Genomic DNA, 17,722 nt, shown 5'->3' with positions numbered 1-17,722 from the left:
TATTCACACTGAAAAAATACTGTGACATTTGTCAACATCAGAAATAATGCTTGGCCTTATTTCATGATTGTATATGTGCTGTCTCACTGGACTCATAGAGGGCAGGGGCTGTGTCTTAAAATTAGAAGAAAAATCAGTAGTAGTACTTATCTAAGTACCTATAAGACTCATGAGATGGTTGAAGTCAGAAACTTCTGTTTTCCCATCTTAACTTAATACACAACATTGCAAACAGTAGGCAATTAAATGTTTATACATGTCCCTAACTGTCAAAGTGAATTTAGAGTTTCAATGGAAGTTGAGAGAAATAGGCAAGATGTAGAAAGAGGTGATAATGGAAGTTATGACAAAGATTAATGCATAAGGATAAGGAAAGAAGGAAGAGAGCAACAGTGAGAAAATAGTTTAGTTGAGTATTAACTAGAACCAACTTTAGGGAGTGAGAGAAAGAAAAAGAATCAGGAAGGGTACACTATTTAAGAAGATTTAGTAAGTGTCTATTAAACTCTTAAACTATGCAACAGTGTTAACATATAGGTATTCATACTATTTGAATTTTCCAAATTGGAAATAAAAAAAAATAGCTTGAAGTTACAAAGCTAGGAATTTGTGCAGCTAGTATGTAAGTCCAAGTAAGTTGACTTCATAGCCTTTTCTATTCACTACATCATAGATAAATATGATGAAAAAAGTATCAGCACCCATGACATTTGTTAATGTGATTAGAGCTGCACCTATGACATTTGTTAATGTGGTTAGAGCTTAAAAAGAGGAGAGCTCCATGTTGGTTAGAATTTGTCGGAAAGCCAAGAGAAAAAAAAAATTTTGTACTTGAAGTAAAGGAAAATTACTGCTGTATTTCCTGAAGAGCCTGGGGATATGAATATCAAGATACTTGATATCAATAATATCAAGATAAAAATGGATAAACTTGGCCAGCGCCACGGCTCACTAGGCTAATCCTCCGCCTTGCGGCGCCGGCACACCGGGTTCTAGTCCTGGTCCGGGCGCCGGATTCTGTCCCAGTTGCCCCTCTTCCAGGCCAGCTCTCTGCTGTGGCCAGGGAGTGCAGTGGAGGATGGCCCAAGTGCTTGGGCCCTGCACCTGCATGGGAGACCAGGATAAGTACCTGGCTCCTGCCATCGGATCAGTGCGGTGCGCCGGCCGCAGCACGCCGGCCGCAGCGGCCATTGGAGGGTGAACCAATGGCAAAAGGAAGACCTTTCTCTCTGTCTCTCTCTCTCACTGTCCACTCTGCCTGTCAAAAAAAAAATGGATAAACTTTTTGAAATCACAAAAAATATCAAATTAAACACACTTGGTTCAGGTGAAAACCATCCAATAGAACAAGACATTATTTTATGAGTGTTTAATCTGATGTCCTCATCTGAGACATCAAAAACCAAGTGAGTAATCAGGATCAATACTAAGGTACATCAGCAAAGAAATCTCTGGCAGCCCAGCCTATAGGTTACTAACTCTGTGGATGAGGAAAGATAAGAGATTCTGTTATAATCTGTTCAATTGAATGTTCCCACTCACATCAATTTCGGTTCTTGCCTTGAATAAAATATATATTATTGTAGATCTTATAGTTGTGAGTATTCATCTTACTTAAATAAATATTTTACAGGCAGAAATTTTAATAAAGATGGAGACCTTGTTGACTGGTGGACTCAACAGTCTGCAAATAATTTTAAAGAACAGTCCCAGTGCATGGTGTACCAGTATGGAAACTTCTCCTGGGATCTAGCAGGTGGACAACACGTATGTCATTAGCATTTTCTTGAAAAGTTTAAAGTATGTTCAATCTTAGGTGAATTATGCTAAAAAAAATCTCTTATTTTAAACAGCTCAACGGAATTAACACACTGGGAGAAAACATTGCTGATAATGGAGGCATTGGCCAAGCATACAGAGTAGGTGATATTGTCTTCCCATTTTTGTGATTGGGTTGTGTATTATATTTTGTAAAAGGTACATTTATTATAAATAATAAATGATGAATGGAAAATGAAAAATATGTGATGAGAAAGAAGATTGTAAATATAATAGTGGGTGTGATGGACCAGAACATCAGTCTCTTAAGTTTCAAAAAACTAAAGAAGAAGAAACCTGGAATTCTTTTTCTAATAGAAGCAATATTTTTCTAAGAAATAATCTCAGAAATGGCTTTTCTAGAAAAGATGTCCCATTTTGAGATTCAGTGATTATTTCTAGCCCTTTTCTTTTCTGTTGAGGAACGGTATTTTTTTCTTCATATTATTTGTTGAACTCTTTACTTAGCATAGGGCTAATCTTATGAGTATTAAGTAAACTGAAAATAGATCTTTGTAAAAATTAAGAGTTGGGATAGGAGAAGATGGAGGAAGAAGGGTTGGAGCATAGGCAGGAGGGCGGATAGGGTAGGACATACCATTATGTTTCTAATTCTGTATTTATGAAACCCATGAAACTTGTATAACTTAAAAAAATAGAAAAGTTGTCACATGAGAAGGATTACTTCTGGGTGATCGATCAATATGATGAATAGGAAAACTCTTAGTTTTGCAGCAAACAAAGCAGCATATGGGGCCAATAGTAGCATACACCTTGGGCATGATATTGAACCCCCGTCCATGTTCAGTGATTTAGTGAGACACTGAAGAGATATGGTTCCAGCATATGCATTGTAATCAACCAAACTGTTATACCCCCAGAAGTTACCAGTGGAGCATCCCTTAGACTGTCATTTAACTTCCCATTCATTCTTGCCTTCAACAGAGCAGTTTACACTGCATTTTTGCACTACTCTTAGGTGCTAACACTGCAGCAATGAGCCTTCTATAAAAGAACTCATTATTTGATTTTGTGAGCAAGGATTAAAGATCGTGTATGTCACATACCCAAGAAAAAGTAGAGATTCTTACATAAGGTTGGAGGAATAATGGTCTTGCATGCAATAAGGAGTGAGGATGATTTTGAATACTTTCAATCCTAAAGTAGCTCACATGCAGGAAAATGAGCAGAGTGACCTTGAAATTGGTACAAAGGAGGGGTTCCCTAGGAGGAGCGAGGCTTCTGTAAGACAAGGATGGCTAGATGTTTGTGGAGTAGATGACGATGCAGGGTTATCTGTTGACCACAGAAATGTCTGGGTTAGAGAGGAGAAGGAGAACATCAGTAGTTGGACCAGGAAGAGGAAGCACCAGAGCAAGACCAGGAGAGGTGATTGGCAGGGCCTGCAATTTGGCGGACTAAGGGTGATCTTTATGCAAGGCTTGGGAGATTAAGCCAGCTACCAGGTTTCTGAAAGAGTGAGTCCTAACCCAGTCCAGGGGATGGTAGATTGTGGATACTTAGCTGGATGGCTTTCTTTCTTTATTGTATGCTTTTTACCTCTTTGCATGCTGGTATTATTTTATTTTAAAATTTTATTTGTTTATTTGAGAGACACACAGTCAGAGAAATCTCCCACCCATTAGTTCACTCCCCAAATGCCTCCAACAGTCAAGGCTGTGCCAGGTCAAAGTCAGGAACCAGGTACTCAATCCAGGTCTGCCACTCGGTTGTAGGGACCTAATTGTTTGACCTAATTATCTGCTGTCTCCCAGGATCTCCCTCAGTAGAAAGCTGGAATTGGGAGCCACAGCCAGGAATCAAACTCAGGCACTCTGATATAAAATGCAGTGCATTCCCAGCAAATTAACCAGTAGGCCAAATGTCTGCCACTGGATATTCTTTGTGTTCCTAAAAATACTCTCGATCTTTATTCTAAAATACCGGTAAATTCCTTAGAAATAGTTTGATATTCTTTTGGTCTTTGCTTTTGTAACTTGTTATATGGGACTGGGACAGTGCAGTCTCTGGAAGATTAGTCCCCACAGCTGCAGCAAGACTCTGCTGTAGCAAGACTCTGCTGTATGAATCTGGAAGTTTTCCAGTCTTGTCCTGTGTGAGTCCTGAGCATTTTTATCTGTTGGTTAGGGTGTGGCTTGCTCACACACCCATCACACACTTAAGATCCATACTAAGCTGAATACTTGAGAGTACCCATCACTGACCTCGGAAGTTCTCTTTTTGAGCAGATTTTTTTCCTGTACAGTACCCTGTCCTTGGATCCCTGAATGCTCAGCTTCTTGTCCTCGACTCAGGGGGTCCCAACTGGGTTTCTGCTTCCCACATTGTAGCATGAAAACTCAAGGTGATAAGCAGGGGCAATCATAGGATTGTCTTTGTTGATGGTCTTCCAGGGATCATTCTCCTTTTTGTCTGGATGTTCTGTGTAATGTGAATCACTGTTTGGTATATTTTGCCCATTGGTTGGTTGTTTCAGTAGCATGTTAAATACAGTCCCTGCCATTCTGTTTTAGCTGGGAGTTGAAGGCATTGACACTTTTAATATTCTCAAGATGATTCTATTATACAGCCAGATTAAGAAACACTCCTGTAAAACTCCAGCCTAAAAAATGTGGGCTGATGCTATTTCCATGGATATCTTCACCTAGGGCAAGTAAAGCATGGTAATAATACAAATTGCAATTGTAGAAATATTTCATTGCACCTTTAAAATATGTGAATTCTGAGCAGTAATGCCTTGCCCTCCTGCTAGTTTAGGAGATCCCGAAGATGGAGCAGACACATGCCTTCCCCACACCCCCAGCATTTTTACAAAGTAAAGGCTTGGTGCATCTATGTTGATGGTGACTTATCTAATTGATCATCTTATGTTGTATTAAATTGGGAGTGAAAAACTGCAAAAGTTTTGTGAATCCCTCTTTAAATGTAGTTAAGTGAAGAAAAGTATATTTTTTTCAATCATGTCCATAAGTCCTTAAAGATTTTTTTTATTTTTTATTTTTTGACAGGCAGAAAGGACAGTGAGAGAGAGAGACAGAGAGAAAGGTCTTCCTTTCCCGTTGGTTCACCCTCCAATGGCCGCCGTGGCCAGCGCGCTGCTGCCGGCGCACTGCGCTGATCCAATGGCAGGAGCCAGGTACTTATCCTGGTCTCCCATGCAGGTGCAGGGCCCAAGCACTTGGGCCATCCTCCACTGCACTCCCTGGCCACAGCAGAGAGCTGGCCTGGAAGAGGGGCAACCGGGACAGAATCCGGCGCCCGGATTGGGACTAGAACCCGGTGTGCCAGCGCCGCAAGGCGGAGGATTAACCTAGTGAGACGCGGCGCCGGCCTAGATATGTACTGGCCCATACGGGGATCGAACCCGCGACCTTGGTGTTATTAGCACCATGCTCTAACCAACTGAGCTAACCGGCCACAGTCCTTAAGGATTAAGAATATTTTCTGACATTCAATTTACTTAAATTCCTACATTTTAGTGTAATTGGGGTTCAATCTACTTTGTCCTGTCTTCAAGAGACCAAAATAGTTTCTTACCCTTATCCTTAGACTCTTGGGATACTAGCCCTGTAAGGAATCTCAAGAGAATCCCTTGACTCTTGGCAAGGATCACTCAAACCTTAAGTCTGGTGTGAGTTTATTTTGCTAAGAGTAGTAATCAAGCTAAATATAGCAACTTCTAATTCTCCCAGCAATCCACTTGTCCAACTTGCTGAACTTATCCTGCTATCTGTAGAAAACCTTTAGATAAGTTTTTGTCACTTATTTAAGTCATTAATTCATTCAACTAATATTTATTGATCATCTGACATGTGCAGTCTCTTAACATCTGCTGGGCAGTGTCTTGTTCCTTTCAGAGCACTTTTAAATAATCTGTGATAGTAGTAGGTTAACATGAATATATTGGTATAATTAGTTTGATATAAAAGATTAATTACTTGGTTATATGGTCTTTTACATAGGTTTATATTGAAATTTAGAAATTATAAACATTATGTTTCTATTTCATTTACTGCCTAGGCCTATCAGAATTATGTTAAAAAGAATGGAGAAGAAAAATTACTTCCTGGAATTGACCTCAATCACAAACAACTATTCTTCTTGAATTTTGCCCAGGTATCACATCTTTCTTCACTGATAATTATGGAAATCATTTTGAGTTATAATTTCACAGTAAGTTAGAAATTGCATGCTGAGTTTTCTTGTCTTAATCAAATATGGCAGAGCATTTGATTTGACTGACTTTCATTGTTAATAATAGATTGTCGGTTCAGATTAATGATAAGCAATTATGTTTCTGGTTATCCATTATTGAGCATTATTTGAAGAGTCCACGGTCAATGTGTACAGAATTCTAGGTTTTTCCCCTACTCTTCCCAAATAATCTTTGAATCTGAACACAGTGCTTTGCTTTTTCTCTCCCTACCCCTAGGTATGGTGTGGGACCTACAGGCCAGAGTATGCAGTCAATTCCATTAAAACAGATGTGCACAGTCCAGGCAATTTCAGGTACGTGAGTAAGAACAGCAGCTGGAGTGCTCCAACATTGGCTCCATTGCTTTACCATTTGAGATTGGCCTTTTCTAACTCTGACTCTGCAACATTGGGAGATGCAGTATTTTTGTTTGTTTGTTTAGTGTTTGAGGGTCACAGATAGGCTCACTGAAGCACATCAGGATGTTTGTTGAAGCGGCCTTGGCTGCTCTATTCCCCACAATACATGTGTCTCAGGCTCAGTGCTTAATGGACTCCCAACAAAGACGTTGCTTCAGAACAGTGGCTCTATTTAAAGTTGACATGAGACATGTCTACGAGGCTATGAATGGTTTAGGCCTAGACCCAGGAGTTTCAAATTGTCAACAAAGATTTCCATTCAATACGAAGGGAAACCTATTAATTAGAGGTTCTACAAGATCAAATAGCATTATCCACAAAGCTCTAGCAGAAAGTACAATGAAGAAGATATTGGAAAACAGCTTGTTAAAAAAGCCAGAGAAAAATGTTCTACAGAGTGAAGGATAGAGTTAGAAGATTCCTATGGTTCCCAACAGAGAAAATCTGAGAACAGTGGGTTGAAAATGAATCACTTTAACCAACCTCTGAATGTTAAGTCCTAAATCTATGTGTATCTGCGTGTTTTAGAACTGAATTCCTAAAATTATCTTTTCTCCATGTACTGTAACATTTAGTCACTCATTGATTGGAAACACCTCTCAGGCAAGAATGTCTGAAAAAAAAAATGTAGGGTGATTGCAAAACGGAGTTTGAGATCCAGAGACAACTAATGGGCTAAATTTGAAAGCTCTACCTAAAATGGATGTGAGCTCACCGCCTACATCATTCATTCCTAGAGAAAATCATTCAATTATGAAATAAAAATGTAGTACATTTATAAATGGAAGAATGTGCTGTTTGTTCTAGTGTCCTTATTGTCATTGTTATCATCGCCACCTAGAATTTCCCTTAACAGTTCTTTCAAAATTGATTCACTTAACCACTGATTATTTTACGCCTGTTATCTGTGTAATCCAAGCTAAATTAAGTCCTGCTAAGATTATCCAACTTAATTGCTTTTCATGAAATGAGCAATAAAAGCCACTGGATCAATTCCCATTATGATTTGTTGAAGAAACTTTCAGTTTTAACTTTTAAAACTTGTCTTTTTCCTCACTGAAGTTCCAAAGTTAAAGTATAAGAATTAAATTCTGGGGATAATAGAAAGCATCTGTAAACTCACACAAACCACCATAAACTCTAATTTGTCAAAAAGCTTTGCCTTTTATATCCATATGAACTGAAATATGTATTCATAAAACCTAGGTGAATTTAAGTAATATTATTGTAATAACTTATACAACTCGATCCTTGGAGAATGAGAGGTTGCAAAATTGTTTGATAGGTAAAGTTTGTCTGTTTTTGAGTGCTAGCTTTTTTATTTTAACCACTGGATTAAAACTTCTCTGTTTGCCCTCCTCTCTTAACCCAATATTCTTAAATAAAACCTAGCCCCTTTTTTCTGATCATACAGACTATTGTTAAGGTCATTACTTATGATTTTGCCATTTATTTTTCATTGAAATCACTAAAAGTTGCAATGTGTAGAATTATTTATTCCCTCATCAATGGTAATACGTTTTGACTTCTCACTTTGACTTTTCATTCTGGTATTTCTGTATGGTTGTCTCTACCATATTTCTTTTTCCTTTTACTGTATTGCCTGCTGGAAGCTAACTCATTCCCCCATTTGGATCAGCTCAGAAAACATATTGTTACCCTTATATGATAAAAGACACTTTGAAGTTAGAAACACTTAAGTTCCAACCATGGCTCCACCATTTACTAGCTATGGCTTAACCTCTATGACTCAGTTTCTTGATATGTAAAATGAGAATAAAGTTATAAGAGTTGCTAGAGGGTTAATGTTAAGGCAAATGGAGTGCAAAATTTCCAAAAGTTAGTAGAAAAATTTAATTAAAAGATAACTTATTTTAGTACAGATAATTTTTGAAATCTATGTACAGTTTTTATAACACATTTCCATGAACTTTTTGAAGATCCCTCATAGTATGATCTCAAATTTTTTTTGCACTAAAATAATCCCAACTTTCTGTTTTTTAAGATTTTACTTATTTATTTGAAAGACATGGGCCGGCGCCGCGGCTCACTAGGCTAATCCTCCGCCTAGCGGCGCCGGCACACCGGGTTCTAGTCCCGGTCGGGGCGCCGGATTCTGTCCCGGCTGCCCCTCTTCCAGGCCAGCCCTCTGCTGTGGCCAGGGAGTGCAGTGGAGGATGGCCCAGGTGCTTGGGCCCTGCACCCCATGGGAGACCAGGAAAAGCACCTGGCTCCTGGCTCCTGCCATCGGATCAGCGCGGTGCGCCGGCCGCAGCGCGCCGGCCGCGGCGGCCATTGGAGGGTGAACCAACGGCAAAAGGAAGACCTTTCTCTCTGTCTCTCTCTCTCTCACTGTCCACTCTGCCTGTCAAAAAAAAAAAAAAAAAAAAAAAAAAAAGAAAGACAGAATTACAGACAGAGAGAGGGAGAGACAGAGTAAAGGTTTTTCATCTGTTGGTTCACTCTCCAAATGGCTGCAATGGCTGGAGCTGGACTGACCCGAAGCCAGGAGCCAGAACTTCCTCCAGGTCTCCCGCGTGGGTGCAGGGTCCCAAGGACTTGGGCCATCCTCCACTGCTTTCCTAGGCTATAAACAGAGAGCTGGATAACAAGAGGACAGTCGGGACATGAAACGGCACCCATATGGGATGCCAGGGCCACAGGCGGAATCTTAGCCAACTCTCCACAGCACTGGCCCCAGTAATCCCAACTTTAAAAAAATTCATTTACTTATTTAATATATTTATATTTTTGAGAGACAGACATACAGAGCTCTCATCCTCTGGTTTACTCCCTAAGTGCTCTCCACACCAGGGATGGACCAAGCTGAAGCTGTGAGCCAGGAACTCAATCCAGGTCTCCCGCGTGGGTGTCAGGAACTCAACTACTTGAACCATCACTTCCCACTACTTGAACCAGCTACTTCTCAGAGTGCGCATTAGCCATGAACCTGCAATCAGGATCCCAGCATGAATGCTAGTCCAGGGAGTCTATTATGGGATGTGGGTGTCACAGTGTCATCTTGAATGCTGAACCAAATGCCTACCACAAACCTAACTTTTAGTTCTATTTTCAGTAAACGTTTTGAAATGCCCTGTATATGTGTTTGGAAATCAGTACTAGGGTTTTTTTTTATATAATATGTATGAACAGAATAAGAATTCCTGTGAAAAAGGTTTATGTACTTTGCAACATTTCCCTGTTACCTAATAATCATAGGCTTTTTATAGTTCATTTCTTTTATTCTGCATAGTCCAGAATATTAATAAATGACTTCTAGTTGCCAGATATGTAGGATTGGGCTGGTGTTCTGGCGCAGAAGATTTAACTGTTGCCCCCAACACCAACATTTCATGTCAGAGCACTCATTCGACTTCCAGCTGCTCCACTTCCAAGCCAACTCCTTGCTAATGTGCCTGGGAGAGCAATGGGAGGTAGCTTAAGCACTTGGACCCTTGCCACTCATGTGGGAGACAGAGATCTGGTTCCTGGTTTCATCCTGGCCCATCCCTGGCCATTGTAGTCATTTAGAGAGTGATATAGGGATAGGAAATCTCTTTCTCTATATATATTTCCCTCTCTATGTCACAGTGCCTTTTAAGTAAATATAATAAATCTGTTTAAAAAGCCAGAGTTATTAATGTATTCCTTTGTTACCCACAATTTTAAACCAAAAACAATATTTTTACATAAATACAATTGTTTACATAAATACAAATGTAAAATTATTTGTATCATTAATTTTCTTTTGTCCTGGTTCTAAAGATGCCGCTTGACTATTTTTCATTCATAATAAGAAAAGTTATGAATGTTTTTTAAGGGTAAATGGAATGTCAACCTTTTGTCAAGGAAATTACTATTTTCTCTGGAGGTAAAGGGATTTCCTTGGCAAAAGGTTGAAGTTACATTTAGTTTTGGAAACAGGCTGCTTCCTGGCTGTACAAAATAAAACATACTTTTAAAGGAGCTTTAAAAACTAATAGACATTGAGTTACTGTTGAAAAATTGGGCTTGACATTTTGTGTAGAAATATTTCTGAAATAGAAGAAAATTTATAACCTATACTTAGCCACAGTATTTTTTTTTAAGATTTATTTATTTACTTGAAAGTCAGAGTTACACAGAAAAAGTAGAGGCAGAGAGAGAAAAAGAGAGAGAGGTCTTCCATCTGCTGGTTCACTCCCCGATTGGCTGCAATGGCTAGAGCTGAGCCAATCTGAAGCCAGAAACCAGGAGCTTCTTCTGGGTCTCCCACTTGGGTGCAGGGGTCCAAAGACTTGGGCCATCTTCTACTGCTTTCCCAAGCCATAGCAGAGAGCTGGATCGGAAGTGGAGAAGCCGGGACTCGAACCGACACCTATATGGGATGCCGGCACTGCAGGCAACAGTTTTACCCACTATGCCACAGCGCCAGCCCCTTAGCCACAATATCAAAACAAGGCAATATATACTTGACATAAAGCTAAATCTGTAAAACCATATTTATATCTAACTGATAGTTGCTGTATTCCTCATAACTAAAGTTTCATGTACTTTAAAATGAATTTTTGAAATCTGTACTACACAAAACAAACAAAATATGGAATATTCTAGAAATTGGACCCATAATTTAAATGTTAACTTCTTTTATAGAAATCCAGTTTTGGCCAACCATCCACAGCCACTATGATATATAAAGGTTTGATACATTTTTAAAGCAAGTTATAAAAAAACCAAATTATTTTGATTTTCTGAGAAGTAGAGGGGGCATTTTATAGAACTACTGCCATTATCATGGCAAGAGATGTTTCTCATGGCTAAATTTGCAATACATTTGAAAGAATATTCTTTGTGGTGTTATGTAGGCATTTTCAACTAAATGACTATTTGGTTCCCTTTTATTGTGTAAATTAGTATGCTTAGGCTAAACCCTGGAAATACTAATATTTCTTCCATTTACCTTAAATGTGAACATTGTCTCCTGATACTTTATATGAATACCAGATGGGAGTTTGGTGAGCCTTGTACATTCCCTGTTAATACCTATTAATCTTTAATGCAGACCTGGAAATTTAATCAAGCATTTATTTCTTTATGAGTGGATAGTGGGACATTCACTTAATAATGTGACTTTGCTTTGAAAGAGCATAAAAAGTAGTTCATAATAAAGATTGGAGGAGGGTTTCATGACAAAGACAGTTAACCTTATATCCAAGCCATTAATTCAGAAGAAATAATAAAATGTTGTCAGATGACTCCATCATTGAAAAAAGCTACTTCAATAGCTCAAAAATACAGTAAATTGCAAACAGGAGTAGTCAGGTATAGTATAGGGTATAAAATCAATTCTTGGCCACATGATATTCAGCTTCATGTCTCTCAGGAGTCTTTAATATAAGTGGTTATTTGCTAAGAGAATAAATAGCAACAGCCCAAAAAAGTATTTTGTGTAGTGCAGTTCAAAATTCATGTAAATAAGCTTGATAAATAATCAATGGAAGTCTGTTATTCTCTATTATTAGACGTGCAAACACAAGAACTACACCATTTTCATATAGCTTGGGGATCATGTAAGTGTTCTGTTCTATTAGTGAAATATGATCTCACTCAGGGAAGGGATTAATTTTATTAAAATAAATTCACTTTTCAAAATAGATGATTCATATCATCCATCCAAAGAGTTGATGTTATAAACATGAGACATTAATCAGAGTTTTAGGAAAGTAAGTGAAGCCCTGGTGTGTAGTTGACCTAATTATTCAGAATCAAATTAGCTCCGTGAAGTCTTTGGATGGAAAGAGAGGAGATGGGATGGAGCGCTCAGTGCACATTAGGTGGAGTGTTTTCGCACTGCCAACTCCCAGAGGTGTTTTGTATAGACTTTCCTTTCTTTGAGGTGGTTAGCTTTTGGGGGAGGTGGGAATGGGGAGGATTTGAGTAATGTTTGTTTGTTTTTATTTGCTTTAATGTTTTTAGAGAAATACAAATATTTTATTGAAGCACATATTTCTATAAAATTAAATCTAAGAAACAATCCTTTGAAAAAATTTAATAAAATAAAAACAAAAAAAGTGCAATTGTTTCAGTCAGTGACTTTCAAATGCTTATCCCATCAAGGAGGGAGCTGAATGCGTAGGCCACCATGACAGCTAACCCTTAGCCAGCGTCTAGTGCTTCCTCAATTGGGAGGAGGATTGGATTAAATGCAGCTTTATGATTCCTCCAGGAGTCCTAAAAATCAAACAACTGAGAACATTTTCACCCTCCCCAAAGTCTAGAGGAGTTGTGGTGTAGGGGGATGGAGGGCTAGTTGATGTGTTGATGAGTGTCATATTAGAAAGTCACACTTTCAGAAAGTCCACATGGGTCTGTCTTTCCTGAAATGAGGAGAGGACAAGGAAATGCTTCCTTTCATGTCTAGTTAGAACATAGCAGCAAATAAACAACAAATTACTAAACAGTGCCTTGTTACTCCGATATAGGTTATCACCATGACCAGGTTATAAGTCCATTCATTCAATAGGTGCTGTGATGCAAACCACTGTCATAGGCTTTGGGGTTGCTACAGGGAGCGAGGTAATCACCATACCTTGCCTGGTAGCAATTACACTTTAGTGGGTGTGTCAGGGAGCAAAGAAGGCAAAAAAAAAATCATCACAGATTATAGTTAAGTGATTTTTTTTAAAGATTGTATTTATTTATTTACTTGAGAGGTAGAGTTCCAGAGGGAGAGACAGAGAGAAAGGACTTCCATCTGCTGGTTCATTCCCCAAATGGCCGCAATGGCTGGAGCTGAGCCAATCCAAAACCAGGAGCCAGGAGCTTCTTCTGAATCTCCCATGTGGGTGCAGGGGCCCAAGCACTTGGGCTGTCTTCTACTGCTTTCCCAGACCGTGAGCAGAGAGAGAGACTGGAAAAAGAGCAGCTGGGACATGAACCGGTGCCTATATGGGATGCCAGTGCCATATTACTCCATAGCACTGGCCCCTGTAATAAGTGCTTTGATAGGGATAGTAAAAGTGGGAGCAATAAGTTTAGGTAGTGTCAAAGGAAGCTGAAAAGGAGGTGTTTTTTCAAGACTCATTCATCCATTCATATATTTGTGAAGCAGAAAAGAGGGATCTTTCATCCGTTGGTTCACTCTCCCAGTTGGCTGCAATAGCCAGGTCTGGGCCAGGCCAAACACAGGAACTTCATGTGGATCTCTCCTGTGAATAGCAGAGGACCAAGCACTTGGGCCATCATCCAGCACTTCCTAGGCACATTAGCTGGAAGTTGAATGAGAAGCAAAGTGGCTGGGACTTGAACATGCACGCTTAGCACTTTGATATGGGATGCCTACATGGCAAGCAATGGCTTAACCAGAGCACCCCATGCTGGCCTTGGATGATGTTTAAGCAGAGACATGAAGGATGAAAAGGGGTTGACCACATAGCACCTGGGGAATAACTTTCCAGGGAGTAAAACCTGCAGGAGCAGCAGACCGTAAAGAGGAAAGAGCTTGGACAGGTTGAGAAATGAAAAGCAAGTCAGTGGACTTTGAGCCCAAGAAGTAATGGAAGCAAATGTGTCCTGAGGAGGCTGCGACAATAGGCTGGGGCCACCAGGGTGCTTAAGGCCATGGAGGAGAGTCTGAATTTCCTTCCAGCCCTTGCATAGGTGTATGGAATCTGATTTAAGTGTTTAAAAATTACTCTGTTGCCTTGAGATTGGTCAGCGGAAGAGGAGTGGTAGGTTGAATTCAGGGCAGTGTACCTGCTGTTTATGGAGATACCCATGAGTCAGGATGACCTCTCCTGTCACTTGTCCCTGCTCTTCCCTCCACTCCTGGCCTCTTGCCTCCGGGCCCCTCTTCGCCAGCTTGGGTGACTGCGGTGCCTTGTCTCAGGAGAAGGAAAGGTGCTGGTCAGGGCTGGTATGGAAACACCACTGCTTCATCCTGTGCTGACCTATCTCCCTTGAAAATCCTGTTTGGTGCTGATAGTGGGCTGGGCAGTGTTGTTTTTGCCCATTGGAGTCAGAGATAAGAAGAAATTGGCATTTGACCAGCCCATTCCAGTTATTCAGGCTGAATCCCATTTCTGATATTGAAGGAATCCTTTTGGAAGAAAATAATAATTTTCTATCTTCTCTACTGAATCGAATCAAATATCTATTTAGTTATTTTGTGAGCCTTTCTAGATGTAGTGCAAAATCATGATTTATTCTTAGAATAACTGTAACTCCACATGTGAATTACTCTTTGACTTTATGAACATGTGCTGAGTGTTTATAAATTATCAGCCCTCCAAGACAACCGTAGATGCAGGTTTAATCTTATTTACATTTTTCAGATGAATAAACTGAGGCACAAAAAGGCCTCATACCCTGGATTCAAACCAAGCAGCTGTCTCCAAAATCTGTCTTCTTGCTTTATACACTTTTTTATCATTTCATTTTAAAATGATGTGAGCTGATTCATTGGATTAGTTGTGGGTATTTCTTTTCCTTTAAAATTTAAATTCCAAATTCACTCACTTGACCTGCATAGAGAAATTCTACCAGGCTGCCATGTGATATGGACATAGTATCATAATGCTGATGGTGACTGTGTTTTTTTTTTTTTTATCTATTTCAAAGGATTATTGGATCTTTGCAGAACTCTGTTGAGTTTTCAGAAGCCTTTCAGTGCCCCAAGAACTCATACATGAATCCAGAAAAGAAATGCCGGGTTTGGTGATCTACAGAAGAAGCAGTGCAGCCCCTGGCTAGACCTGCAACATCTCAGAAATGGGGAACCTGCTAGCCTGGAGAAGTGGGCCCTGGGGGTCACCATAGTTACTTAGGGATAATTCACAAAGATGAGGGCATCCGAGTACAAATGAAATTAGGTTATTGCGAAAAGGATGTGGAGGGAGGAGAGGGCCTAAGTTCTGTCAAATCAATCACTTCTCGACTTCTCAAAAGGGGTAATTAATGTTTAATTTCTAAAGATAATATTACCATTCATTTCCATTTCTCATGTTACCTGTCAGTTTGATGTTGTCCCGAGAAAGCAATGTTAACCACTTGAAGAAGACAAAAATTTCTAATCAAAGGGAAAAAGGAGATATTGAATAATATAGTTGGGTACCAAAGTGACATGACAGTTTAAAATACATTGCCTACATACTTGTTTTCACTTTCATTTGCAACATTTATGCTCCCTCAAAACTCTTCCAAAGAATTCTTATACATATGAGGCCTTGGGGCTTAGGTAGTTGTAAATCCACTTTGCCATGTATCAGTTATTCATTCTGCAATCATAGCATTTTTTAAGCACTCTGAGCAAAATAGACATCTCAAATGATTGTTATCCCGATCAGATACTGAAGTTTCTGAAAGCCCCTGCAGATTTCTAAACAATTTCTCCCTCTCCCTATCTCTCTCTCTCTCTCTCATACACACACACATGCACAGACACAACTTGGTCTTTTTAAGAGATTTGTAGTAATGTATAAATAGCTTTTATATTTAATTGTTAACTACATTTATGACGAAGTCATTGTTATTATAGGTAATCATTGAATATTAAAGTTTCAGAAGTTTCAGTCCAAGATAAACAGTTTTGAACAACCAACAGTTATAAAGAACTGTAAAATGATGTACAGATAAACATTTGAGACTTTTTAAACTTATAAATCATATTGGTGAAAAGCTTTAATGACAAATGTTGGGGTAAAAAATTGTCATTGAACGGTTGTCTGGAGATACGTAAACTTGTGGTTTACAAGCAAAATTTTCAAAATTAAATCTATCCTGGGGGTGACTGTGATCAAAGTGTGAAACTGCATCTATGTAGCGCTACATCTCCTACCTTTTCAGGTTTGTCATCTGATGGAAATATTTTGATAATAAACAGAAATTTTGAACCTGTTACTCACTAAGCCTCAGTGCCATTCTTGTAGCTTTGGAAAGTGCATTTCTAAATAGAAGTGAGGGGCCTGCCCTAGAATGCTAAGTCACATAGCATTATAGATGGGAACTGTCTAGTCCCTGATGGCAGTTCATTTGTTGAGGCTTTGATATTCTTGTCTTTCCCTGTCCTCTTGGCTAAGTTGGTTCATTCTATTATCTGAAGATTTACAAGAGATGCACTTCCAAAATCTTTGCTTTTCCTAACAGAACATGGATTTCTATCCACAGTGCAATGTTGGCTTTCTTTCCTCCTTGAAAATTCCCATCTTCCTTTGTAAGAATGATATCAGAATATAACATACTGTAGGTGTACTCTCGCTCACACAACCCTGTAGCCAGCACCTGTAAGAAACAGAACACTACCAAACCTGAGAAGCAGCGCCCCTTTGTGATTTCATTCCTCCAAGAACAATTCCTGTCCTGACTTCTAACATGAAACACTAGTTTTGCCTGTTACTATCTTACGTAAATAGAATCAATCAGTACATATTCTTTCACATCTGGCATCTTTCTCTCATTTGTACATTTGTGAGATTCATCCTTATTGTTGAGTTGATTGTAGATCTTTCATTCTCATGGCTGAATGTATTCTGTTGTGTGACTATACTGCAATTCATCCATCGAGGACAAAGCTCCTTGCAATACTCATTGGTGAGGAGTCCGCCTTCATACTACAGTGTCCACAAGGATCCTAGGTGCAAGGTGGAAAGGAGGCCATCCTGGGAGATGAGTCCATGTTCTGATCCTCTTCCACCATACAAAAAGGGTGACCTTTAGCATTTGCTATATTTTTCTGGACCTCTGCTTATCTCACTTAACTAAAATAGAATTAAATTCCAGTAGTTCTCAGCAAGAAAATGAGTACATGTGCAGTGCTCCCTTACCCTGAATGTGTTCCCCAGAGGAGAAGTAGGCAATGCAACATCAGAACTTCCATCTGAATGCCTGAGTCCAGTTAGACCACAAGACCAAAGCATCATTGAGTTTGGTTCTATGCTGTTGTTGATAGTAGGTGTTCAGATAGGGCAAAATCTTGCTAATTTTCTCAAAAGTATTTATAATTCCTGTTCCCACAGTTGAATTCTCATATTAGAAGACATCTGTTAATTTGGGAGGAAAATAAAATTCCACTCTCTCAATGAAAAATAATTAGAAACCTTTCTTGGGTTTCAGTTTCAAAAATACAAAATGAAATCAATCAAACATTTTTCATATCATTTCTTCTAAGCCTAATCAATTCTGTATCAGGCTGAAAACACCAAGGTATGTCTACCTCCCAATTATGTCTTGAAAGTTTTAAGAGTAAATGAAGTCATTGTCTTTATATGATCTGACACTTCCTGACAGCCTCAAA

General features: G+C 39.2%; 1 protein-coding gene and 1 non-coding gene across 5 annotated transcripts in view; one reads left to right on the top strand and one right to left on the bottom strand.

Moving 5' to 3' along the window:
- Positions 1-16,329, top strand: part of MME (membrane metalloendopeptidase) — a 102,467-nt gene extending 86,138 nt beyond the window's left edge. For 3 of the 4 annotated variants that reach the window (XM_008266181.4, XM_008266182.4, XM_051858790.2), the window contains 5 exons: positions 1,634-1,767; positions 1,854-1,919; positions 5,860-5,955; positions 6,272-6,348; positions 15,052-16,329. In XM_008266181.4, coding sequence (XP_008264403.1) covers positions 1,634-1,767; positions 1,854-1,919; positions 5,860-5,955; positions 6,272-6,348; positions 15,052-15,151 — 473 coding nt within the window. In that variant the 3' untranslated portion in view covers positions 15,152-16,329. 4 annotated transcript variants of the gene reach the window in all.
- On the bottom strand, positions 5,183-5,256 carry TRNAI-AAU (transfer RNA isoleucine (anticodon AAU)). The gene has a single exon. It is a non-coding gene; the product is annotated as a tRNA-Ile (tRNA).
- Positions 16,330-17,722: the final 1,393 nt, after the last annotated feature.

This window comes from Oryctolagus cuniculus, chromosome 4 (assembly GCF_964237555.1).
Source record: "Oryctolagus cuniculus chromosome 4, mOryCun1.1, whole genome shotgun sequence".
Classification (NCBI taxonomy): domain Eukaryota; kingdom Metazoa; phylum Chordata; class Mammalia; order Lagomorpha; family Leporidae; genus Oryctolagus; species Oryctolagus cuniculus.
The sequence above is the reverse complement of the archived record's forward strand: the minus strand, read 5'-3'. Positions and strand labels throughout refer to the sequence as shown.